Raw genomic sequence first — 26,881 nt, 5'->3', positions numbered from 1 at the left:
TTGTGCCTTTTTAAAGACAGCTTCACAAATATTTGTTTTCCTTCTATGTTACAGTATAGTTGGGAAATAATAAATTTAATTCACACACTGGCAGGCAATATCTCATAAAATACAAGTTAGAGAAATTCAGTACCATTCAACAGGGCTGGGAGTAAGGCTTAGTATAGAGCATGTGGCAAGTAGGGAGACCCTGTATTCAACTCTAGGTACCACAAAAACAAAAACAGTCAAAAGCATTCAACTATATAAAAGCCACCAAACGTACAATTTGGAAGCAACAATAATTTGGTGCCATCTAAGCTACTATCAAGTGTTCATGGTGGTTTGATAACACATTTCATTATGTGATATCATACTGGTGCATTATGTAAGGACAAAATGGGATTTTTTTTATTTTTTTTTCTGTAGTAAAGGCAATTTTTAGGCAGCTGTGGCAACATGTTTAAAATCACTTCATGTGGAAGCTAGGCAGGAGGCTCATGAGTTCAAAGCTAGCTTGGATTATGTATCAAGACCTATCTCAAAAAAAAAAATTCAAACAACAACAATAAAAAAGGCAATTTGCTAACATTCAATACCTAAGTTTATTTCTCAGAAAATTAGTTTTTTAGTATAAAAAAATCCTATTTCAAGTCAAAGGCTAAAATTAAAGTAGCAGGAAGGTAACACACATTTTGACTATAATAAAACAAAACAAACAACAAAAAACCCCCAAAACCATCCATGTCAGTGGCTGCAGTTGTTCAGTCTTTTGTATCTGTGAATTAAGATTAGTAAACTGTTTTTCTTCCATACAGGAGATATTCTACCAATCATCTACATTCCTTGGCCCCACCATTAAAAAAACAAAAACGGGGATCTGGAGAGATGGCTCAGCGGTTAAAAGCACACATGCTCTCCCTGAGGACCTGAATCTGAGTCCCAGTACCCACATTAGGTAGCTAACAACTGCCTGCAGCCACATCCCCAGGGGAAGGAATCCCACACCTCCCTCTGACCTCCATGGGCACTTGGATTCATGTGTACATACCACCTCCACACACACACAGTTAAAATAATAAAAATAAATCTTTAAAAGTAAAACCCAAAAACCATGGTGGGTGTTTTGGGGCATGCTTTAATCTCAGCACTCACAGTTGGATCTCTGAGATCCTCTGCCTCCACTTCCCACGTTCTAGAAATACAGATCTATGCCACCACCACAGTTTTAATGCAGTGCTGGGTATTAAACCTCAGGCTTTGTGCAAATTAGGCAAAGACCCTACCCACAGATCTATATTCTCGGCTCCCCCAAATTCTACACTGATTAATGGGCTGGGATAAGTACAAGTGTTGGTGAGAATCTGATCAAACTGGGACTCTTGTCCAATGCTGGTGGGGATGTAAGACAGTGCAGACTCTGTGAAAGAGTCTGGAGTTTTGAGGTTAGATTCAGAGTTACCATATGAAGGAATATAAACTCACAGGTATAGTCAACCGAACCACCTCCCATAGGATGTTCGTGTAATATTTATGCTGGAGTGTTCACAGTTTATCATAATAGCCCCAAAATAGTAGAGACGACCCAGATGTTTAGAATTTATGAGCAGATAAGAAAGTATATGGTCACAGAAAAGAATTCTGATGCATGGTAAAACGTGAACAAGCCTTATAAACATACTAAGAGGGCAAGAGAGGGCAAATGCACCTTATAAACATACTAAGAGGGCAAGAGGGGGCAAATGCACCTGTGCTACTAGAGTGGTCACCCGAGTTCAGGTCCCAGAACCACTTAAAGGTAGAAGGATACAACTATGTCTACAAAGTTGTGCTCTGATCTAATAATTGACATTTATGAGATGGCATATGTGCCTATCCACAAAGACCAGACATGCAACATAATAATGAAAATTAGTAAGCTAAAAAATACTTTCTAAGCCAAACACTTGAGGTCACATATTGCAAAATTCCATTTATTAAAATGTCCTAAATATGAAACTCCATAGATGCAGAAAGCAAGTTAGTAACTGCCAGTGGGAACAGAAGCTGTCAGAAACCATAGCTAGAGCGACAGAGTGTCTTTAAGGACAATGAAAATGTTATGGAATAAAATAGTTTAAAAAAAGGGATAGCTAATGGCTATACACTTAGGTAACAAATGTAAAACATTCCACTGTATAATTTATATAATTTAAAATTTTAAACCCTGAGGTGGGTGGGTGTCCTTCCTTAAATTGTATCCTCTGTGGCTGTACAGAATCAGGATCAGGAGGTGGAGACTCCAGAGATAAAAGGAGGCTTGATCTGCACTTGGCACACTCTACTTATTTAAAAGCCTCTATTCTTGGTACGTTTACTTGTGCATGTATTCCCTTACTGTGTGCTTGGGTGTTTGTCTACCTGAATATGTGGGCATACTTAGTCATGTACGTATAGTGAACAGAAGTCATCGCAGGTTGTCTTCCTCTATGGCTGTCCTAAACTTCTTAAGCAGACTGGCTGGCTTGGAACTCACAGATCTGTCTGTTTCTGACTCCTTACTGTTGAGATTAAAGGTAATCTCTCCCATGCCAGGATGCTCTACTTTTTGAAATTTAGTCTCTCAATGAATCTAGAGATTGCAGTCTCTACTAGATCAGCAGGCCCCAAGACTCCTCTGTCCTTGTTTCTCCAGTGTCCCCCTTCCATGGTCGGCTTGTCTGCGGGCACTGGGAATATCAACCCAGGTCCTCATGCTTGTGCAATAAGGATGCACAGACTGGGTCATCTCCTCAGCCCAGAAAAGCCTACGACTTATTTTCTTTTTTATTTTTGTAATAGGGTCTCTCTGTTGTAGCCTTAGCTGCCCTCTCAGAGATCCTACTGCTTCTGCCTACCAAGAGACACACCCGGAAAATGCATATATATATATGCGATCACATACACAGTCACACGTGTAAAAAGTATACATATGTATATATACACATATACATACATATATGAACATTCATGTACATATATGTATATGTTGTCTGTGTGTGTGTATATAATATTTTGGGGGGTGGGGGTTGTGTTTCTTGAGGCAGTGTTTCTCTGTATGGTACTAGCTGTCCTTGAACTTACTCTGTAGACTAGGTTGTCCTTGAACTCACAGAGATCTGCCTGCCTCTGCCTCCTGAAGGCTGAGATCAAAGGCCTGTGCTACCACTGCCTGGACCTAAAACCTTTCATTATTAAAAGAAAAAAAGGTATAAAATTAACTCAAACAAATCAGTAGCCTTCCTCTACTAAAAGGATAAACAGGCTAATAAAGAGATTAGGGAAATGACACCCTTCACAATAGTCCCAAATAATATAAAGTATCTTGATGTGACATTAAACAAGCAAGTGAAATATCTGTATGACAAGAACTTCAAGTCTCTGAAGAAAGAAATTGAAGAAGATCTCAGAAGATGGAAAGACCTCCCATGCTCATGGATTGGCAGGATTAATATAGTAACAATGGCCATTTACCAAAAGCGACCTACAGATTCAATGCAATCCCCATCAAAATTCCTACTAAATTCTTTATAGAGATAGAAAGAGCAATTTGCAAATACATTTGGAATAGCAAAAAACCCAGGATAACGAAAACTATACTGAACAATAAAAGAACTTCTGGGGAAATCACCATCCCTGACTTCAAGCTGTATTACAGAGCAATAGTGATAAAAAATTGTATGTTATCGGTACAGAGACAGGCAGATAGATCAGTGGAATAGAATTGAAGACCCAGAAATGAACTCACACACCTATGGTCACTTGATCTTTGACAGAGGAGCTAAAACCATCCAGTGGAAAAAAGATAGCGTTTTCAACAAATGGAGGTCAGCATGTAGAAGAATGCAGATTGATCCATTCTTATCAACATGTACAAAGCTTAAGTCCAAGTGGATCAAGGACCTCCACATCAAATCAGATACACTCAAACTAATTGAAGAAAAAGTGGAGAAGAGTCTCAAATACATGGACACTGGGGAAAATTTCCTGAAAAAAACACCAATGGCCTATTCTCTAAGATCAAGAACTGACAAATGGGACCTCATAAAATTGCAAAGCTTCTGTAATGCAAAGGACACTGTCATTAGGACAAAATGGCAACCAACAGATTGGGAAAAGATCTTTATCAATCCTACATCTGCTAGATGTACAAAGATGTAAAATATACAAAGAACTCAAGAAGTTAGACTCCAGAGAACCAAATAACCCTATTAAATAATGGGGTACAGAGCTAAAATTCTCAGCTGAGGATTATAGAATGGCTGAGAAGCACCTAAAGAAATGTTCAACATCCTTAGTCATCAGGGAAATGAAAATCAAAACATCCCTGAGATTCCACCTCACAACAGTCAGAATGCCTAAGATAAAAAACTTAAGTGACAGCAGATGCTGGCTAGGATATGGAGAAAGATGAACACTCCTCCATTGTTGGTGGGACTGAAAACTGGTACAACCATTCTGGAAAGCAGTGTGGAGATTCCTCAGAAAATTAGACATAATCCTACATGAGGACCTAGCTATACCTCTCTTGGGCATATAGCCAAAAGATGCTCCAACATACAGCAAAGACACATGCTCCACTATGTTCATAGCAGCCTTATTTATAGTAGCCAGAGGCTGGAAAGAACCCAGATGCCCTTCAACAGAGGAATGGACTCAAAAAATGTGGTACATCTACACAATGGAGTACTACTGAGCAATCAAAAACAATGACTTCATGAAACTCATAAGCAAATGGATGGAACCAGAAAATATCATCCTGAGTGAGGTAACCCAATCACAGAAAAACACACTTGGTATGCACTCACTGATAAGTGGATATTAGACCAAAAGCTCGAATTACTCAAGATGCAATCCACAGGCCACAGAAAGCTCAAGAAGAAGGAAGACCAAAATGTGGATGGATGCGTCCACTCCTTCTAAAAAGGAGGAACAAAAATATCCATAGGCGGGGATATGGAAGCAAAGTTTAGAGCAGCGACTCAACGAATAGCCATTCAGAGCCTGCACCACATGTGGCCCATATATATACGGCCACCAAAACTAGATAAGATTGATGAAGCTAAAAAGTGCATGCTGAAAGGGGACTGGATATAGATCTCTCCTGAGAGACACATCCAGAACATGTCCAATACAGAGGTCAATGCTAACAGCAAACCACCGAACTGAGAACGGGATCCCTTCGGAGGAATTGAGGAAGGATTAAAGAGCTAAAGGGGCTCACAACCCCAAAAGAACAACAAAGCCAACAAACCAGCACTTCCAGGGACTAAACCACTATAGGGCTCCAACTGCATGTGTAGCAAAGAATAAACTTATTGGGACACCCGTGGAAGGGGAAGCCTTTGGTCCTGGCAAGGTTGAACCCCCAGTGCAGGGGATTGTTGTGGGGAGGGTAGGGGGTGATAAAGGGGGGGAGGGGGAGAGAAGGGGGAACACCTTATAGGGGAGGAAATAGAGGGGTTATGGACAGGAAACCAGGGAAGGGAATAACATTTGAAATGTAAATAAAGAAATATATCCAATAAAAAAAATACAAAGAACAAGCCAACTGAACAGCCAAAAAAGGGGGGTAGGGATCTTTTTATAAATGGAATATTTTATAAAGAGAAAAATATTTGCCAAAGTTTGAATCATACAGAAATTCTTAAAATATTGACCAAACGTAATATTCTAGTTGTGGAAAAGGCTTACATTTTTCAGTTTCTATGTGGTTTTTGTTTTGTTTTGATTTGAGGAACTTTTGATGAAGGAGATCTAAGTATATTCAATATGTAAAAGATACAAGTATACTTACTTCACCTGCAGATCAGGGATGGACTGTGAAACCCACCATTTAGTTCCCTTCGATATTATTTCAAAGTACTCAATTACACGAACTTAGATTTTACATAAAAGCAGCTGATTGCTTATGAAACAAAGCAATTTAAAAAACATTCTTCCTCCCCTAAGTTCAGAGCACTTTCTAGCCTTCTCCGAGCACTGTGTTCTGTTGTAGCTCCCTGGTACTTCCTAATAGCTGCTATTGCAAACATGCCTACTGTGCTCAACCTCCAAGTAGATTGCTTTCTTTTAATACTTACTAGTCTTCTTTAATATTCTTCTTTAATGTTGAATAACTGAACCCTCAGGAGCCTAAGGATACAAAATGAAACTCAGAAAAATGCAGCCTAAATACTATGTATTCAGGCAAGCGCTAAACATATGTTCCCCACTACTTATGAATGAAACTAAACTGTGGCTGGGACAGAACTATGAATACATGCTCCAGTGCACTGTCTCAGGGTGACTGCTACAGGACTTCCACACTTGGTTTCTTCTTACATACCTTATCGATGTGTACCGGATAGTCACTTGAAACCAGGTTCTGGCACCTTTCTCGATTTCCAATCATCTTTCTGAACTCAAAGAGTCTGTTAGGAGACAATTTTTTTAATTAAAAAAAAATAAGCCTTTTGTGTTACCTATTAGACCTACTATGATATGAGTGATGAACCATGATTAAAATTAGCAAATTCAATTAAGAGGCCATATTCATTTTAACTTTTATCATTTATACAAAAGGATACTGTTTCTTCTCTCTTTTAGGAACTGGAAAGCTTCTCTTAAAATGAGAAACAAAATTGTGCAGAATAAACACATTTAAGATTCACAATGAAATGGGCCAATTCTGAAAATAATTTTTCTTAGGTCCAGGTTTTGCTATGAGCTCTAGTGTATTCCAGTTTCACAGTCACTGAAAATTGAAGTTACCAAAGAATATTAGTGCCTGGAAACCACACAACTTCAACCGGTATAGGTAGTAATGAGTGATGCGAAAAAACTTGTTTGCACCCAAGTCATGATGCTATATGCTAAAGTGTACAAAAATAACTAAGAGGATAAAAGAAAAAATTTTTATGAAGTTCAGTATTCAATTTCATCAATAAACCACCCTAGATTTGAAGCTACAATACATTGTAACTAAGATAAAATTTTAAATATATATTAAAACAAGAAATTAAAAATAAGCATCCAACGGCTGGAGAAGTGGTTTAGTACTAAGAGCACTTGTTGTTCTTGCAGAAGACCCAGGTTGGTTCCCACCACCCGCGTGGTGATTCACAATCACTCACAACTCCAGGTCCAGTTTCAAAGTACTCAATTACACAAACTTAGATTTTATATTAACGCAGCTGATTGCTTATGAAACAAAACAATTTAAAAAACATTCTTCCTCCCCTAAGTACAGAGCACTTTCTACCCCTCATACCTCCACAAGCACAAGGCACAGAGGTGGTACACAAACACGTAACATGCAGGCAAGTACACAAAACTCAACAGTCACGCACTCATGAAACATACACACACACACACACACACACACACACACACACACATACACACACACACGCACACACACGCAAACACGCACACACGCACGCACGCATGCACACTCTACCTCTTGAGATCTTCTGGCCTTCCCCATCCTCTGATGAAAAGTTTGGTGAGGAGAAGTCTCCGGTATAGGATATCTAACTTGCTTACACCCATGAGTGCCAAGCAGCATCTAGAAGTAAAATTTAAAATTAATTGAAAATATTTTTACTTGCCATCAAGGCAGCAGGCCAACTTTCTAACCACTTATTTGAATACCAGGCAAAATTAAAGACTGAAGAGTAAATTCCGGAATCTGTCCCTGTAGAAACATAGTAGGAGATTTAGAAGAACTGGGATATAAAGTAGAGAAATGAAGAGTCTAAAGCCTAACTAAACGATGAATTCTTCATCTTAAGTGCAGGGGTGACTTAAGGAGCTAGTGTGTTGGAAAGCAAGATTAACCTATGATACCCACACAGTACTGTAGTATTAGCCAGGCACTATTTAATTTACCACACAACTACATGTTCTTATTTAAGCTATACAAGGACACTTGAAAAAGATTGCCTGAGTTATACAGAGGAAACTGAGACACAGAGAAAACAGCTATTTATCCTAAGCCACATTGCATGTATGGAAAGGACCAAACTTCAACTTCAGGGATAATAAAATGTTCAAGATTTAGCAGGCTCACCGTACTAACTCTTTAACAGTGAACAAACAGTAAGTAGTACCTCGAGTTGGATACTGTTTACTTCTAAATATTTTTCCTTTCCCCTTTTTTCCTTTTTAGTTTTTTTCAAGACAGGGTTTCTCTGTGCAGCCCTGGCTGTTCCGGAACTCGATCTACAGACCGAGCTGGCCTCAAATTCAGAGATCCCCCTGCTTCTGCCTCCTGAGTGCTGAGATTAAAGGTGTGTGCCGCCATCACCCAGCTTATTTCTCAAACATTGCTCAGAAAATTTTAATATCTAGCTCAACCTTTCCCAATTAAAAGATGTCACTGAGGCAGAGTTCTTGCTTAACAGGCATGAAACCCCAGGTTCGATCCCCAACACTATAAAAATAAAGATAAAGTTCAGATATGTATGGATGACACATGATTCAGATTAAACTTTAACTGTACAGATATATGATATGAAACATTACATTTGTATCAATAAACTTTAATATTTATTTCTTCAAAAAAATTGAATGACTTCTACCTGGACTTTGCGTTTTGATACATTGAAAAGTTCAATTTAATGTTTTCCTTCCTTAGGGCAAGGGCCTCAAGCAGTACAGTCTGTATTCAACTCACTATGTAACGGAGGTCACCCCTGAACTCCTGATCCTCTATCTCTGCCTGCCAAGCTCTGGGTTATAGGTACGAACCACTACACTCAGGTTTGCTTTGCCTTGTTCTTTTTGAGATAATATCTACCTCTGTAGTCCAAGGTTGTTGGTAGCTTGGGGATTGGCCTCAAATTTGTGGCATTTCTTTTGCTTCAGCTCTCCCAATCTTAGAATTTCAGGCAACATTCCTGAATGCCTTAAGTTTTCCTTGAATAGTATACAGTGTAACCCACCATCAACTGGACAGACACTGGACCAGCAAAGCAAGTTGTTCCCACTGCTTCACAATTCTCACAACCAGGAATTTTTACTGGATACCTGTTTTCCTTAGGCTATCCCAAAAACTGTCAAGCCCACAGCTTTGCATTAAGCCTATTTCTGCCCACGTCTTTCCAGTGATAGATAGCCCTGGGTGTATAGTTCCTGCTGTCTGAACACCACAATATTAAATCAGAATTACTTTTGTGACGATCTCCTTCTCCAAGCAAACATAGCACTGCTGGCAGCATGCTGCTGTAACCAATGAATTTTTGTTTCTAAATGACGTATCTGTACTTCCTTTGTCTTAAAAGTTTTCACTAGTAACTTGATGTGCCATGTTTGGTTGATATGTATAGGCAGACTGCCCTTTTCTGAAGAGAAAAGAAGTAGATGAAGCTGGGGGAGGCAGGCATGACCCGGGACAGACAGACTGCATTCAGGATATAATATAATGAGAGAACTTTAAAAAGTTTTCACTTGTCTCAGTCTCCTTGGATACATCTATCACAGTGCACACATCTGGGTTGTAATCACCTGTGTAATCCCAAATAAATTCACAGAGTGTCTCTTGTAAAATGAAAACGAACAACGCTTCTCATGTGACATCGTTCATTTGAATTTCCTGTAAAATGCTTCCAGTTAAATGTATAAAACAAACTTTGGTGTTGGGCTGGAGAGATGGCTCAGCGGTTAAGAGCATTGACTGCTCTTCCAGAGGTCATGAGTTCAATTCCCAGCAACCACATGGTGGCTCACAACCATCTGTAATGAGATCTGGTGCCCTCTTCTGGCCTGAAGTCACATATGCAGGCAAAGGCTATATATAAAGAAAACCTTGGTGTACTTAACAAATCTCTTGTTTAAGTATTCAATTGGAATCCATTTTCTTTTGCAAAATTTCAAATCCTTCAACAACTATTTAAAATATATTTTGCTTTACCAATCTGAACGCACACAACTGGGTTAGTTTTTTATTTATTTCTTACGAAATAAAGGCAAAGGTGGCTTTGTGACGCAGCTGGAGCTGGGGGAAAGCTGAAGCTCGCGCTCTACCAGCCCTCTTCTGCCACGGCCGTGGGAATGGACACATCTGCCCACGTGCTGAAAGCCAGCGGGCCTTGACAACGAACAAGACCACCACCACAACCGCAACCGTGGCTCTCAGTCTCATCCTTTACTGCCCAACTACACTTCTCCAACCGCAACCAGTTTACAACCATGACGTCCGCCAGTGAAGGGCACTTTGATGCTTATGAGGCACTGGATCTTACAGAATTTGGCAAAAACCAGCCTTGGTGGCGCAAGCTTTTCGGGCATGAGAGTCGGTCTTCAGGTGAGAAATACAGCGTGGCGACCCAGCTCCTCATTGGAGGCGTCACTGGCTGGTGCACTGGCTTCATATTCCAGAAAGTTGGAAAGCTGGCTGCCACAGCAGTGGGAGGGGGCTTTTTTCTCCTCCAGCTTGCAAACCATACTGGCTATGTCAAAGTTGACTGGACTCGAGTAGAGAAGGACATGAAAAAAGCCAAGGAGCAGCTGACGATTCGGAAGAGCGCCCAAATACCAACTGAAGTCAAGAGCAAAGCCGAGGAGGTGGTGTGCTTTGTAAAGAAGAATGTTTTAGTTACTGGAGGATTTTTTGGAGGCTTTCTGCTCGGTATGGCATCCTAATGGGTATCGCTTCACTTCCACAGTTCACCAGCCTCAACACTCCATCCTAGGAAAATCCAGACTCTTCCTCCTCTTCAGGCCCTCCTCTCTATTGTAAATCTGAACCGCATCCATAGGCATCTTGCCCATGCAATTTTACACAGGCTTTTGTGGGCTTGACAAGCAAAGGGGGAAGTATGCTCTCCATCTGGAGGCCAACAAGAACGGTCCTTTTGCTGTGTGTACAATCTGCCCTAAAACATCTTTAAGACCTGTCCCTAGCAGTTGAGCTGGAAGAGCGACGCACAATTACCTTACTATGCTCTTCATGGAAAGGAACTGAATATATTTGACTTTGAGCACGGGAAGAAAGAAAACACAGCAGGGACAGTTGTGGGAGTACCATGTACTAGCCAGCTACTTTAGGGGAACAGTCTCCTTACAGAATTTTACAAGTAAATTGATTAATGCTTTCTTTTCCTCTTGCCAGTTACCCCAATAAACTATAATTATAATAGTTATCTTACTTAATGACTCAGAAGTGTGACACTTCAAAAAGGGCCATAACTTAAATACTAGGATCTATTTTTTGGGTCCTTTTTTGGAAGGGGGTGGTTGGGGTGCCCCTAGGGCCTTGCTCATACTAGGCAAGGGCTATTCCTGAGCTATAGTCTCAACCTTTTGGGTACTTTTTATTTTGAGAGAAGATCTTACTAAATTTCTCTAGCTGGCCTAGTACTTGGCATCCTCATTTATCAGCTTCCTGAAGAGGTGGGATTACAGGCCCAAGCCACCAGGAACAGCTGCCCCAGGACCTTAAGAAAGAACTGAAGAACACACCTCTTGAGTCTACTTTGCCCCTTCTCAATCTTCTCATTTGCCTTTTCCTCCAGGAATAGGTTACAAGGACCTATCTAATTGTGTTTCGTGCATCAGGGCCTCGTCTTCTTCAATCAAATATCAGCTGTGTGAAATTCTCATCTAGACGCTTCAGTGGAGAAGAATCTGCTTTGGGGTCTTAGGTTTGGGGTACAATTTGTATACTTGCAACTTTAGGATTTATTCACATTTTGTCCTTTGTCAGCAGAGGACACACTCAGCTCTGGGAGGCTATCCACAGTTCTTCATCTCACACTGACTTTGCTCTCTCCATACAACTCAAAACCGGCAGACTTCTCCATACGGGGGGAGAGTACACCCTGGGAGTCTAACACCTCTGCAGAAAGGGCGAGTGTGTGAGTGCAATTGATGTTTCCATTTTCTGTTGACTAGAAAGAAAAATCATGGGTCCAGCCCAAACTCGACACTGTGAGTGCCAGAAAACAATGACCTTAAAGACCAACCTTGGAAACTGTATGCTACATGGGAAGAAGAAACTAACTGTACTTTTCAGCTTTTGAGTATAGGTTTAAACCTTTAATACCCGGATAAAATCTTCATATTTCCACCAGAGGGGAATAGAGAACCCATACAAATTCAAAATAACAACAAACCATACCAAAACAACAGACTCCATAGACCTGAGGAACCACTTGTTTATAAGCCAACTGGCTCTTTACAGTGTGTTTAAATCATGTTTCTATTCTTCCATTCACTTACACCTCCTTTGCACAGTAAATTCGCCATTAGTACTTTGTGTTTCATTTATTAAACAAAGGTAAATGAAAATTGGTTTTCATGTTTTTCTTTTTGAAACCGGATCGCATGTAATCCAGGCTGACCTCAAACTTCTAATCATTACCTCCACCTTATACGACTGGAAGATTTTCTTAAATGTTATAATCCCCATATCTCCACTATATACATATTCTACTAAAACAATTATTAAAATCATTTAAGTCAGTGTATTCTTTACCCAATTAACAAAATCTAGGGCTGGTGAGAAGACTCAGTAGTCCTTAAAAGCACTGGCCACCATGCCTGATACCTCTTTGATCCCCAGGGCATACATGTTTGAAAGGAGAACTGACTTCTGTAAGTTGTCCTCTGGCCTCCACTTACACACCACAACATGTGTTTATACATACATACACAAGATAAAATAATGTTCCATACTGCCAATGAGCTCAGGTCTTTTAATATATGGGGTAGGATGGACTTATATTTTAACAAAATATAACTCTAAATGATGAACAGTTATTATGGTTTGGTTCTGAAATGTCCTCTGGGTGTGCTAAAGACTTGGTGCTCAGTTTATAGGGAGGCGGCTCAACCTTATGAAGTGGTTTAGTTCCTGGGTATGTGTGCTTGAGGTATATCAAGAGCCTGGGTCTCTTCTGTGTGTCCTTGTATCTATCTCCCTCCTTCTCGGTCCATGACTGGAAAGGACCTTCTCTGGCACACATTCTGGGTCATGATGTTCTTCCTTGCTACAGGCCTAAAAGCAAAGCCATCTAATGAACACTAACTCTGAAACCCTGAGCCCAGATAACCTTTTTGTGGTAGTTTGAATAAAAATGACCCCATAGGCTCATATATTTGAATACTTGGATCCTAGCTGGTAGAACTATTTGGGAAGATTAGGAGGCTTGCATAGCCTTGTTAGAGGTGTATCACTGGAGGTGGGCTTTGAGGTTCCAAAAACCTACATCATTCCCAGTTAGTTTACTTTGCCTCATCATTGCTGACGAGGATGTGAGCTCTTAGCTACTGTTCTAGCACCATACCTGCCTGCTGCCACATTCTCACCACAATAGTCACTGACTCACCTTCTGAAACTATACCCCCCAAATAAACTCTTCTAGAAGTTGCCTTGGTCATGGTGTTTCCATTGTACTAGAAAAATGTTTAATTTCTTTCTTTCGGTTTAGGTTGGTTTTTGAGGTATTTTGTCACAGAGACAGGAAGCTAACATTGATTCAAATATTTTACTACTTTGATCTTTTGTAATGGTTCATATACTCATTACTCATATTTTTGTCTTTCTCTAGTATCATACACTAGGATGATTCACTTTTGGAATATCCATTCATGATGACACTAAATCAATTCTATGTGAGGAAACAAAACCCAAATATTCTCCAACAGGAAACAGTAAGGTATCCAAGAACTATTTGACTTCTTTTTTTCTTTGTTTGTTTGTTTGTTTGTTTGTTTGTTTCAGACAAGTTCCCTCTACACAGCTCTGGCTGTCCTGGGACTCACTATATAGATCAGGCTGGCTTCAAACTCAGAGATCTGTCTCTGACCCATGTGTTTTAAAGGCAAATGCCAACATGCCAAGAGCACTTTTTAAAAATTACATTAATTTCTGCGTGTGGATTGAAGCACATAATGACAAAGAATTATCAATCATTTTGTAATGAATAATATTCACTATATAGCAAATTGTTCAGTCCTTTTGTTTTTAAACCCAAGACAACAAAATTTTCCCAAGTTACTTTGTTTTCTTATGTAATAAACCACTTCAAGGCTAGAGGCAGCATATTCCCTTGCTATATTTACCTACTAGCAACAATTCACAGGTAAAGAACAGATATCGAACACATACAGAGCTTATTATGTATTTGGTTTTCAAATTTGGTATTATTGTTAAATCCCATTTCAGTCTCAGAACAGTAAAAAATGAATTTCTGAATCTCTAAATGATATAGTTCCTTCTTTTTGGGGGTGTGTGTGTGTGTATGTGTGTGCTGCGTGTATATAGATTTAGATGCCAGTTACATCATTCAGATGGTGGGAGTAGTATAGACACATGCATCAGTGACCAGCCTTTTACAAAAGTGCTGCTGCCTTCTACTCAGATCCTCCTGCTTGTATAAAAAGTGCTGTTACCCACTGAGCTATTCCCATATCCTCTAAGAAAATCTTTCTATGCAGAGCTGGCTACGTTCAGAATATCCAGAACTATGAATCTTCTAAGTTGGGATAAAGACAACATCAGTTTACATTAAAGTGCCATCTGGAGCTATTCCAGATACTAAAAGCCCTGAGGTCAAGTAAGACACCAGCAAGATCCTGTAGAAGTAGCAGCCAATTTTAAAGCACCAAGCAAGATGGATACAAGGGCCATCTATGTTTTTAAATAGCAAGTGTAAAGGGGAGAAACAAAGTGGAACAAAAATAGGAGTGCAATGACAGTGCCAAGGAACAGAATGTCTTTCCTAGAAATAAGCTTTATTGCTAACATGGCACTCACCATCTACTAATATTACTCTATCTAGTATTTTTTAATCTATTACTTTGATATCTAAGTATATAAACAAACATTACTTTTCTTCATAGATTGTTTTGTTTTTGAGACTGGGATTCTCTGTGTAGCCCTGGCTTGCCTCCAAGTCATAGAAAGTATCCTCCCTCTGCTTCCCCCGTGTGCTACTGCTGTGTGGTTCTTCCTACACTTTTAAGTGTGTGTACCTCAAAGGCATAAGTAAATTTCAAAATTGTCATCGTGGTAAGAAACCCATTCCTGCAAGCTGTCCTCTGACCTCACATGCTCTATAGCAGCTGTATACTGCAAAATAACTTTTTAACAAAATATTTTTCCTTTTTTTATTGGATATAAAATAATATTTTTTAATCTACCATGTACATTAATTTCCCTCTTACCCACCCCCAAAGAGACCTAATTTTTGTTTCTTTTAAATGTGTGAGTATTTGCCTGCATGTATGTATGTGCCTAATGCTTGTTGAAGTCTGAAGGGGGGCATCAGATCCCTAGAATTGGATGACAGTTACTATTTAGATGTGGGGAATTGAATTCTGATTCTCTGCCAGAGCCATAAGTGCTTTTAACCTCTGGATCATCTCACCAAACCATTTCACACTTTAAAATCACACACATACATACATACACACACACTCACAGAAAAAGTGTCAGCTACCCTTAGGTAACTAATTCAATTACTTTTATACTGAAGAAGAGTAGGAAAATAAGTGTTTGGGAAGGATGTAAGTATCATTCAAGAAAAACCAACAAGGGGTTGGGTGTACAACTCAGTTGATAATTTTCCTATGAGCATTTGAAAGGCTTAGTTCAATCGCTAGCATCGTCAGAAGAGAAAAGGAGGTGCAGTTGAGGCACACATAGCCAACAAGTCCCATGTTTTTGATTAGCACATTCAGAAAGGTTCAATACCTTCAACTTTTGCTCTTATTGGATGGGCTACTTAAAAAGAAACAAAAAGGGGCTGGAGAGATGACTCAGCGGTTAAGAGCACCCGACTGGTCTTCCAGAGGTCATGAGTTCAAGTCCCAGCAACCACATGGTGGCTCACAACCATCTGTAAAGAGATCCGATGCCCTCTTCTGGTGTGTGTGAAGACAGCTACAGTGTACTTATATATAATAAATGAATAAATCTTAAAAGAAAAAAAGAAACAAAAAACAAACAAAAACCGCTTTCTTCCCCATGTTTGCTTTGATTGCTACTTATACATTCTGAGAAATGAGTTTATTTAGACATCAGGACTTGTCTATGTACTCTCTGAATGTGTTTTTGTTGTCTGAAGTCATCACTTGGAGACTGTAATGGAAGGACCTGAGTTCTCCACTAGCTGTGTGACCTTGAGCCACCTCAACTGTAAGGTAGAAAAATATACTTGTCCTAATGCGGAGCTACAAATGATTTCATTTAGATACACACTAAATGCTTGCTCTTCTATTAAGAAATCTGAGAAGATATTCTTGGTATTCTGTTTACAGGAAACCTGGTGGTAAACAGCACAGGTTTTGCTGTCAGAGGAGTCCTGCTTCTTGAATTCAAGCCACTGTTGGTTTGCTGTGCAGCCCTCAGCAATCTACTAATCCTCTAAGCCATTCACTTCTTTGTCTACCTGTGTCAATTCTTCTCCCCTTTAGAAAACCATTGTAGGGATGAAATGAGGGGACCATGTAAGATTTCTTTCAACATACACCACATTCTGCTTGATGGAATGCTAGTTAAATATTTTTTGTTCTATTCTATAAGCACCAAAAATTGTGCCAATGTCCAGGGATTAGAAAAGATAACCATAACACAGGAAGAATATCGTGGTTTAAAAAGTACTTTATTTTCTACCCATCTGTAGTCTTGGAACCAATTACACAAATCTGCATTTCTGTTACTATAAATAAATCTGCAGGACTGAATACAATGAAGTGTGTAATAATTAGGACTGGATTCGGAGGATAACAGTTAAGTTTAGCTGTTCTCTAGTAGGGTATGCCTGATTGGCTACACATTAGATGATCATAAATGAAAAATCTAAGGAGAAGTGATGGCAATACCACATAACAGAGAGCTCTTGGGGCAGGACAAACCTTAAGCGCTCATATGAATTCAAGAATTGAGTCTGGGTCCCAACTCTGAGAGGTAACAGGTAACTTATCTCGACCCCAGGTCATAATAACATAGACATGTCTGCTTTACACATCTCCTAGGATAGATGTGATCCAATGAAATCACAGGACAATGTTATCTAGAGTTAAGAAAACATGAGACACACAATAACTTCTGGCACCAATTAGCTGACAAGCCCAATCGCAGGGATAGCGACTAGGAAGTAAACAGCATCTGAGTTGGTTGAGTGTTTACTAAAGACAGGTTGAAAACAGCGGGTTGGAGCTAAGTACGGTTTGCTGAGGGACTGTATTGCAAAGCTGAGGCTCCACAGCCTGGAACCAGCGAGGTGGCAGCAGCTGGTTGCCACCTCAGCACCGACCCTCAGTCCCCTCAAATGAGGGGCCAGTGGGAAAACAGCACTCCCTGCCATCAGCCCCGACGCTTAGTCCCTTCAAGTACAGACCCAGCGGGCCAACAGTGGCTAGCTACGATCAGTCCCACTCCTCAGTCCCATCCCTTAGGTGAGGCGCCGCGGGCCAGCAGGATTGGGACGCCGGGGTCCCCAACGCCCTCCCTCGGATCGGGACACTGCTGCATTCATGCCGCCTTGCACGTCCGCAGAAGCCAGCGGCGCACCCGCTGTTACTTACAGGCCGCTCGCGGACGCACACCTAAAGGGGATCTCGCCAAGCCTCTGGGCACCACCGCAGTCCACGCTCTAGGGACCGGACTTTCGCCTTAGTTCGGATGGCCAAGAGGTGAATTTCCTCAGGTCCCAAGAAGATGGCTAGCTGCCAGCCAAGCGGGCAAGGAGGACGAGTTCGGGGCGGGGCGCCAGCAGGACACGCCCCCAGCAGCCCGTTCTGGCCCTACTCCACTCCTTCCGGCCTGCTTTCTGGACGCCAGCCCGGTCTCCTGCACCGCCCCTACTTCCCCTAGGCAGCGAGTCCGCTTCCGGCCTCGCGGCGCGCACGCGCAATTGCTCGAGTGTTTTGACAGCTCTGGCCGGGAGGGGGCTTGTGTACCGAGTGTGGGCAGCGCGCCGCCTAGTGAAGAATGTCAGTAGGGGGAACCTGGGAAGCGAGGCCAAGCAGGAGCCCCTCCTGGCCCTGGCTGGTCCAGAGCAGCAGGTGAACAGCTGGGTATCTGGGTACTGGATGTCCACCGCTGCGGCCCCAAACCTGGCTGCCCTGGCGCGAGCACAAAAACGCCACCGAGCAGTTTAGGACTGGCTCCGGGGTAATCACATTAACTTGGGAATGGTGGAGAATCTTAACTCCCATACCAAGCTTGGTACTTGGAGAACTTGGGTACCCAGAAAGCTGGAGAGGGGGATGATTCAGGTAGAAGTCATAGGTAGCTTCACATTGTAGCCTGTGTGGACTGTGTTGTCTTAAGTATCTGTCTGAATTCTATTATGGGAATTCCTGCTTGAGAGCTTCGTTTTCTTCACTTTCTATTTTTCCTAAGCTGCCTCTTTTACAGCAGACACTGCATTATGTTGACCCTGTATAGCTGACCACTGTCACAAAAGCCCTAAATGGCGGTTTTTAACCGACCCTGCAGGATACTGACCTTTTCCTAACCTACCTAATAACTTCTTAATATTTTGCAAATAAACTCATTTAAAATGACTCATACTTTTCTCAACATCACAGTTAGAAAATAAAGACTACTCTTAAGCGTTTCACTAGTATTTTTTTTTTCTTTTTTTCTGAGCTGGGGACCGAACCCAGGGCCTTGCAGTTGCTAGGCAAGCTCTCTACCACTGAGCTAAGTCCCCAACCCCTTCACTAGTATTTTCATCCTTGTAATTCTCAATTTTGATTCTAGTTTATGAGCAGTTATTTAGAAAAGTTTTGGCCTGTCTTACTGTACCAATATGTATTTTTACCTTTACGAAGCAAGAAGTATTATTTAATTGAGTCTTTTATTTGAAGACAACAACATATAGTAACAATACTAAGTGATTTTTTTTCTCTTTTCTCTATCTTTAGCACCAATCTTTTATTTTAACCACAGTGAAACCTTGTGGTCTTTGATTTACTAAGTAGAGGATATAGATTGAATTGTATGTGAGTTGCTTTTTATCTCGAAGTGATTAAAATTACTAGCAGTGTTAGAAATTGTTTTAAGAGAGCTCCATCCCCCAGGCCTCTTTGAAGCTGTTGGCTTCTGCCCTGGTTTTTGCTTTGCTGCCATCCTTTTGGAGTTTATACAGCCCTGTAGTTGTCCTGCCAGTTCCACTCCTAGAAGACCAAACCTCATCTCCTTTTTGAAATGTCTCAGCAACCCTTCTTTATGTTTCTTGCAACTATTGTTAACAGGCTCTCTAGTTGCCGTGATCCTGTAAACCGAGATTTATACTTGATGGAAGTTTGTGCTTATGATGTACAGGCTCTGACAGGGGGTCAGCACATTGTTTGTCGACCACATAAGTCTGTGACATTTCTCTATCTTAGCATTCCTCTTACTGCTTGCTTCTTTTCTGTTATCTTTTGTGTCAGCCCTGTGTTTTCCTGAAAAAGTGTGGGATCATTGAGTCATAGATGTACACTTACCCATATACATGTGATTTTATGATTTTGTATGTTGTAATATAAATGTAAAATATGTTGTAATTATTAATGTAAAATAAGCTTGCTTAAACATATTTTCTCCTACTTTTCTGTCCTTTTTAAATAAGTGACTGTGTTAGGATTGAATCAGCTATAGTCAGATGTTCCTGCTCATAAAGTGTTCATCAGATTGAGTTTCTATATTTAGCATTTTAAAAATTAAAAGGAGATATTTTCAGAATAATTCAACAAATACACTGTATTTAAAATCATAAGTTCATTCCCTAATTATGAGTAACCACAGGGTTTGTTCACTTTTACTTTACTATACAAAGTTACTTTTAGTTAGTCAGCAGCCCTTCGTAGCTAGCAAGATTGATTAATCATGATCTTTCTTTTTTTCTAGAGTGTCTAGTGCTCTCAACTGATTTACATTATGAATTTTATTTAGGAGAACAGGGCCTGACCACTTTTTCTGTACCAGTCCCATTAGTAGATAGTTTAGCTTTGTTCAGGCTGAAAGGCAAAGCCATGGCTAGAATAGATTCTTAGAAGAAAAAATCTACAAATCATTCTAAATGAGTGCATTGTTTAGTGAGTAGGTTGATCTATTGATGAGAAAATTGGTCTTTCAAGTTAGTGTTTTGTCATCTGGTAACAAGTATTCACCTGCAAACTAGTTTTAGCCAAAGGCAGGTGATGTCTGGATTTCACCTACAGATTGCAGTTTGCATGCCTGACCTTAGGGTTTTCTGAAATGCTACAAACACTTCAAATTCTTATTTCAGTGTTCATCTGTGAAAGGAATAGTACTACATCACCTGTCCTTACATGTCTGTACTCCCTCCCCGCCCCCTTTCCTACCATCCTTCCCTCCTCCTCCCACCTCCCTCCCTCAGTTCTTCCATTCAAGTAAGATCTTACTTTGGAGCAAAGACTGTCTCACAACTCAGTCTGGTAGAGGCTGGACTTGAGCTGAGGGTCTTCCTGCTTTCCCTCCCACGTAATGCAGTAACAGTAACAGGCAAGTGCTAGTATGCTTGTCTTACAGTGCACATGTTTTTCATGTCTCTGGTATTTCTCCAGTTATATTCAGTACTGTTCTCTCGGGACACATACCCTTCTTGCTCTCCAGCTCTGAGTCTGGCTGTTCTGCCTTTCTGTATTGAGTCCAGAGCTTAATTTTGAAAGTACAGTGCTCCTCTGCCCCAGACTCTGTGTAAGAAAACCCAACCAGTGAAAAATTTATTCTTCATATTAAGTTTTACCCAGGTGCTCAATCCACACCAGTGCATTATGTACTTTTTCTGGATTTTACGTCAAACATTTGTTAAACATTCTGCCAATCCGAGCTCTGGTTATCAAAATACTAGACCACCACAGTTTTACTTGAAAGAGAATTCCAGCAGGAAATCTAATGCCAGGATAGAGCAGAAATAGTAGATAAAAGGTAAAAGCTAAACAAATCGCCTTGGAAATATGTACAGCATTTCCTTTGCTTGCTTGCTTGTTTGTTTTAGGTTTTGTTTGTCTGTTTAGACAGAGTCTCACTATGTAGCCCTGGTTGGCCTGGAAGTGCTATGTAGAGAAGGCTACCTTCAGACTCACAGAGATCCTACTGTTTCTGCCTCCTAAGTGGTGGCCTGTGTCCTGACACCCAGCTTCAGTATTTCTTCTTACACCCGTGTAGAGCAGAAGTCCGTACAAACCAGTCTAAGCCATCTAACACGTTTGTGTCATCAAAATAAAAAAGATACAATAAATGTAGAAAATCAACAGCCATATCCTGCTATTTGTTCTAAATTAAAAAAGAGCATAATAAATATTTATTACTTTAAAAGCTTTCAAATACATGGAAAGACTGAAATAGTTAAGTAATACCTAATATGTTTCCAATTAGTCTTTTTCACACCAATCAGATGTCTTTAAACACACACACACACACACACACACAAACACACACAAAATGAGAGAGAGAGAGAGGGAGAGAGAGAGAGAGAGAGAGAGAGAGAGAGAGAGAGGTATCTTTTGCCAAACTGAAGTTTCAGTTATTACGAGTATGTTATTGCAGTCTGTCTTTTCCAAGAACAAATCCATCCCTTACACAACTCCATCAATAAAACTAGAGACACCAACTAAAGAGTGTTATCTAACTCATACTTTGTATTCATTGTTTCTCTAGTAGTTTAATAATGTAATGAACAAACACATACTCATACAAGCCAGTCACCTTTCATGTGTTGGTTCTAATCTCTAGTTTAGAACTGTCCCAGCACTTTGGGAGGCAGAGGCAGGCAAATCTCTGTAAGTTTGAGGTCAGCCTGGGACAGCAGGGTTTCATGTAGCCTATATCCCAAAACAAAGCAGAATTTTCCTGGACCTGTCTCTGGTCATGTTACAGTCGACTTCTAGGTCTGGGTCAGTTCATCAGAGGGTATCTCAAAATCCTGATTCCTGGACTGTTTCTTAGTCACTGTCTCAGAAGTAATCCCAGGAAGAGCTAATGTATTCATCTGAAGTGCAGGATTCCAGGCCCCCATGATGGGGAATGCCAGACGGAGTGCAGAGCACAGACACACACGAAGGCAAAACATTCATGCTCAGAAAAGTAAATCTAAAATGTAACAAGGGAAATTAAAAAAAAAAGAGGAGACAAAGTCTTGCTGCATATCCCATGCTGATGTAGAGCTTGCCATCCTCTCAGCATCGTGCCCATTTTTCTTTCCTGAGTGTCTTGGAGCCCAGGCTGACCTTGAAGTTCTATGTAGCCTGAGATGTGACCCCCAGTCTTGACTTTGAGGGTGAAAACAGCACTGCTGTTATGCCTCTGTTTCTTAGTGCTCCTATTATGGGCTTGTCAAGAAAAGCTTGTTTTTGTTTCCTTTGTGCACGCTATAGCCCAGGGTGCCCTGCATTCACGAAATAGCCAAGGTTGGCACTGAACACGTAACTGCCTTTGGGCTAGGAAAGCTTTTGGTTTTATTTGAACTAGGGTCTCACCATATAGCTATGGCTGTATGTCCTACGTAACAGAGGTAGGATATCAATTATATACTCACTTTTAGTCCACGGTACAAGTTTATTCAGAAGACAAAATCCAGTCTGCTGTGTCACCATATGCTCTTTGGTCCACAAGTAGAACTTACTTGGCAATTTATGTCACTGCAAAGGGCAGTGCTCCAGGAAGTTCCAGGCTGGCACTGTCTTAGGTTATATCATTCAAGCCAGAAAAGCTCATAGCAAAAGTAATATGCGTCCATCAAGAAAGAATGTCAGAAACATGAGAGTAATTGTAGAAAATAGACCTTCACTGTATTTGCTTATTCATTTTTGTGTGTATGTAGGCATGTGTGTGCCGTAGTATACCTGTAGAAGTCTCTAATTCTACTATATGGATTCCAGGAAGGGAATTCAGGTCATTGGGCAGGAACCTTTACCCATCTCACCATCCCTGATATTAATTAATTTTTCATATATCCCCTTTGGGGAGGTCTATTTCTTATGACTACTTTATGTATCTTTCTTGAGAAATTTTGTTCATTCATCCTGTTAGATTAACACATTTCTCTTGCATTTAGCAATAGGAAACGGGAGTTGTGGAAATGGCTCAGCAGCTAAAATGCTTGCTGTGCAAACCAGAGGACTAGACTTTGAATACCTATCAACTCATGTAAACGTCATGTGATTATAATGGCCCACCTGTAATTCCAGAATCAAAAGTAAGAGACAGGCGACCCAGAGCAACCTGGCTAGCCAGACTGGCCCTATCTGCCATCAGGTCACCATATGCACACACAAAACATAGAAACATGAAAACTTGAAAGGGAATAAAAATAAAATAATTGCTTTGAAAAATGTTTTTCTTTTTTTTCACATCTTTATTAAATTAAATATTTCTTATTTACATTTCAAGTGTTATTCCCTTTCCAGGTTTCCAGGCCAACATCCCCCTAACCCCTCCCCCTCCCATTCTATATGGGTGTTCCCCTCCCAATCCTCCCTCCCTTACCATCCTTCCTCCAAGAATCCAGTTCACTGTGGGTCCAGTCTTGGCAGGACCAAGGGCTTCCCCTTCCACTGATGCCCTTACTAGGCTACTTATTGCTATCTATGCAGTTGGAGCCCTGGGTCAGTCCATGTATAGTCTTTGGTAGTGGCTTAGTCCCTGGAAGCTCTGGTTGATTGGCATTGTTGTTCATATCAGGTCTCAAGTTCCTTCAAGCTCTTTCAGTCCTTTCTCTGAATCCTTCAACAGGGGTCCCGTTCTCAGTTCAGTGGTTTCCTGCTGGCATTCACCTATATATTTGCCATGTTCTGTCTGTGTCTCTCAGGAGAGATCTATGTCCGGCTCCCGTCAGCCTGCACTTCTTTGCTTCATCTATCTTATCTAGTTTGGTGGCTATTATGTATGGGCCACATGTGGGGCAGGCTCTGAATGGGCGTTCCTTCAGCCTCTGTTCTAAATGGTGCCTCCCTATCCCCTCCCAAGGATATTCTTGTTCCGCTTTTAAAGAAAGCGTGAAGCATCTGCATTTTGGTCATCCTTCTTGAGTTTAATGTGTTCTGTGCATCTAGGGTAATTCGATCATTTGGGTGCACACCATGTGTGTTTTTCTGTGATTGGGTTACCTCACTCAGGATGATATTTTTTAGTTCCATTCATTTGCCTATGAATTTTATAGTCATTTTTTTGATAGCTGAGTAGTATTCCATTGTGTACATGTACCACATCTTCTGTATCCATTCCTTTGTTGAAGGGCATCTGGGTTCTTTCCAGCTTCTGGCTATTATAAATAAGGCAGCTATGAACATAGTGGAGCATGTGTCTTTGTTATATGTTGGAGCATCTTTTAGGTATATGCCCAAGAGAGGCATATCTGGGTCCTCAGGTAGTACAATGTCCAATTTTCTGAGGAACCTCCAGACTGATTTCCAGAATGGTGGTACCAGTCTGCAATCCCACTAACAATGGAGGAGTGTTCCTCTTTCTCCACATACTCTGCTGTTGCGAGAGTTTTTGATCTTAGCCATTCTGACTGGTGTGAGGTGAAATCTCAGGGTTGTTTTGATTTACATTTCCCTTATGACTAAAGACGTTGAACATTTCTTTAGGTGTTTCTCAGCCATTCGGCATTCCTCAGCTGTGAATTCTTTGTTTAGCTCTGAACCCCATTTGTAATAGGGTTATTTGTCTCCCTGCAGTCTAACTTCATGAGTTCTTTGTACATTTAGGATATAAGCCCTCTATCAGTTGTAGGATTGGTAAAGATCTTTTCCCAATCTGTTGGTTGCAGTTTTCTCCTAACAATAGTGTTCTTTGCCTTACAGAAGCTTTGCAGTTTTATGAGATCCCATTTGTCGATTCTTGATCTTAGAGCATAAGCCATTGGTGTTTTGTTCAGGAAGTTTTCTCCAGTGCCCATGTGATTGAGATTCTTCCCCTCTTTTTCTTCTATTAGTTTGAGTGTATCTGGTTTGATGTGGAGGTCCTTGATCCACTTGCACTTAAGCGTTGTTCAGGGCGATAAGAATGGATCGATCTGCATTCTTCTACATGCTGACCTCCAGTTGAACCAGTACCATTTGCTGAAAATGCTATCTTTTTTCCATTTGATGATGTTGGCTTCTTTGTCAAAAAAATCAAGTGACCATAGATGTGTGGGTTCATTTCTGAGTCTTCAATTCTATTCCACTGGTCTGTCTGTCTGTCTCTGTACCAATACCATGCAGTTTTTATCACAATTGCTCTGTAATCCTGTTTGAGTTCAGGATAGTGATTCCCCCGGAAGTCCTTTTATTGCTGAGGATAGTTTTAACTATCCTGGTTTTTTTGTTATTCCAGATGAATTTGGAAATTGTTCTGTCTAACTCTCTGAAGAGTTGGATTGGAATTTTGATGGGGATTGCATTGAATCTGTAGATTGCTTTTGGTAAAATGGCCATTTTTACTATATTAATCCTGCCAATCCATGAGCATGGGAGATCTTTCCATCTTCTGAGGTCTTCTTCAATTTCTTTCCTCAGTGTCTTGAAGTTCTTACTGTACAGATCTTTTACTTGCTTGGTTAAAGTCATTCCGAGGTACTTTATATTATTTGGGACTATTATGAAGGGTGTCGTTTCCCTAATTTCTTTCTCAGCTTGTTTCTCTTTTGTGTAGAGGAAGGCTACTGATTTATTTGAGTTAATTTTATACCCAGCCACTTTGCTGAAGTTGTCTATCAGCTTTAGTAGTTCTCTGGTGGAACTTTTTGGATCACTTAAATATACTATCATATCATCTGCAAATAGTGATATTTTGACTTCTTCTTTTCCAATCTGTATCCCCTTGATCTCCTTTTGTTGTCTGATTGCTCTGGCTAGAACTTCAAGAACTATATTGAATAAGTAGGGAAAGAGTGGGCAGCCTTGTCTAGTCCCTGATTTCAGTGGGATTGCTTCAAGTTTCTCTCCATTTAGTTTAATGTTAGTGACTGGTTTGCTGTATATGGCTTTTACTATGTTTAGGTATGGGCCTTGAATTCCAGTTCTTTCCAGGACTTTTATCATGAAGGGGTGTTGAATTTTGTCAAATGCTTTCTCAGCATCTAATGAAATGATCATGTGGTTTTGTTCTTTCAGTTTGTTTATATAGTGGATCACGATGATGGTTTTCCTTATATTAAACCATCCCTGCATGCCTGGGATGAAGCCTACTTGATCATGATGGATGATTGTTTTGATGTTCTCTTGGATTCGGTTTGCCAGAATTCTATTGAGTATTTTTGTGTCGATATTCATAAGGGAAATTGGTCTGAAGTTCTCTTTCTTTGTTGTGTCTTTGTGTGGTTTAGGTATAAGAGTAATTGTGGCTTCGTAGAAGGAATTCGGTAGTGCTCCATCTGTTTCAATTTTGTGGAATAGTTTGGATAATATTGGTACGAGGTCTTCTATGAAGGTCTGATAGAATTCTGCACTAAACCTGTCTGGACCTGGGCTCTTTTTGGTTGGGAGACCTTTAATGACTGCTTCTATTTCCTTAGGAGTTATGGGGTTGTTTAAATGGTTTATCTGTTCCTGATTTAGCTTCGGTACCTGGTATCTGTCTAGGAAATTGTCCATTTCCTGAAGATTTTCAAGTTTTGTTGAATATAGGTTTCTGTAGTAGGATCTGATGATTTTTTTAATTTCCTCTGTTTCTGTAGTTATGTCTCTCTTTTCATTTCTGATTTTGTTAACTTGGACACACTCTCTGTGTCCTCGAGTTAGTCTGGCTAAGGGCTTATCTATCTTGTTGATTTTCTCAAAGAACCAACTTTTGGTTCTGTTGATTCTTTCTATGGTCCTTTTTGTTTCTACTTGGTTGATTTCAGCTCTGAGTTTGATTATTTCCTGCCTTCTACTTCTCCTGGGTGTATTTGCTTCTTTTTGTTCTAGAGCTTTTAGGTGTGCTGTCAAGCTGTTGACATATGCTCTTTCC

At 40.5% G+C, this 26,881-nt stretch overlaps 2 protein-coding genes across 2 annotated transcripts in view; one reads left to right on the top strand and one right to left on the bottom strand.

Moving 5' to 3' along the window:
• Positions 1-17,568, bottom strand: part of Abhd18 (abhydrolase domain containing 18) — a 49,680-nt gene extending 32,112 nt beyond the window's left edge. Inside the window, exons 1-3 of the mRNA NM_001025039.2 lie at positions 17,515-17,568; positions 7,439-7,546; positions 6,326-6,410 (exon numbers count right to left, since the gene is read on the bottom strand). Coding sequence (NP_001020210.2) covers positions 6,326-6,410; positions 7,439-7,530 — 177 coding nt within the window. The 5' untranslated portion in view covers positions 7,531-7,546; positions 17,515-17,568. The remainder of the gene's footprint in view (positions 1-6,325; positions 6,411-7,438; positions 7,547-17,514) is intronic.
• On the top strand, positions 10,023-12,270 carry Fundc2b (FUN14 domain containing 2B). The gene has a single exon (NM_001014251.1). The coding sequence runs from the start codon at positions 10,171-10,173 to the stop codon at positions 10,621-10,623; it is 453 nt and encodes a 150-aa protein (NP_001014273.1). The 5' UTR covers positions 10,023-10,170; the 3' UTR covers positions 10,624-12,270.
• Positions 17,569-26,881: the final 9,313 nt, after the last annotated feature.

This window comes from Rattus norvegicus, chromosome 2, assembly GCF_036323735.1.
Source record: "Rattus norvegicus strain BN/NHsdMcwi chromosome 2, GRCr8, whole genome shotgun sequence".
NCBI lineage: Eukaryota > Metazoa > Chordata > Mammalia > Rodentia > Muridae > Rattus > Rattus norvegicus.
Note: the sequence above shows the minus strand (reverse complement) of the source record. Positions and strands in the feature narration are given on the sequence as shown.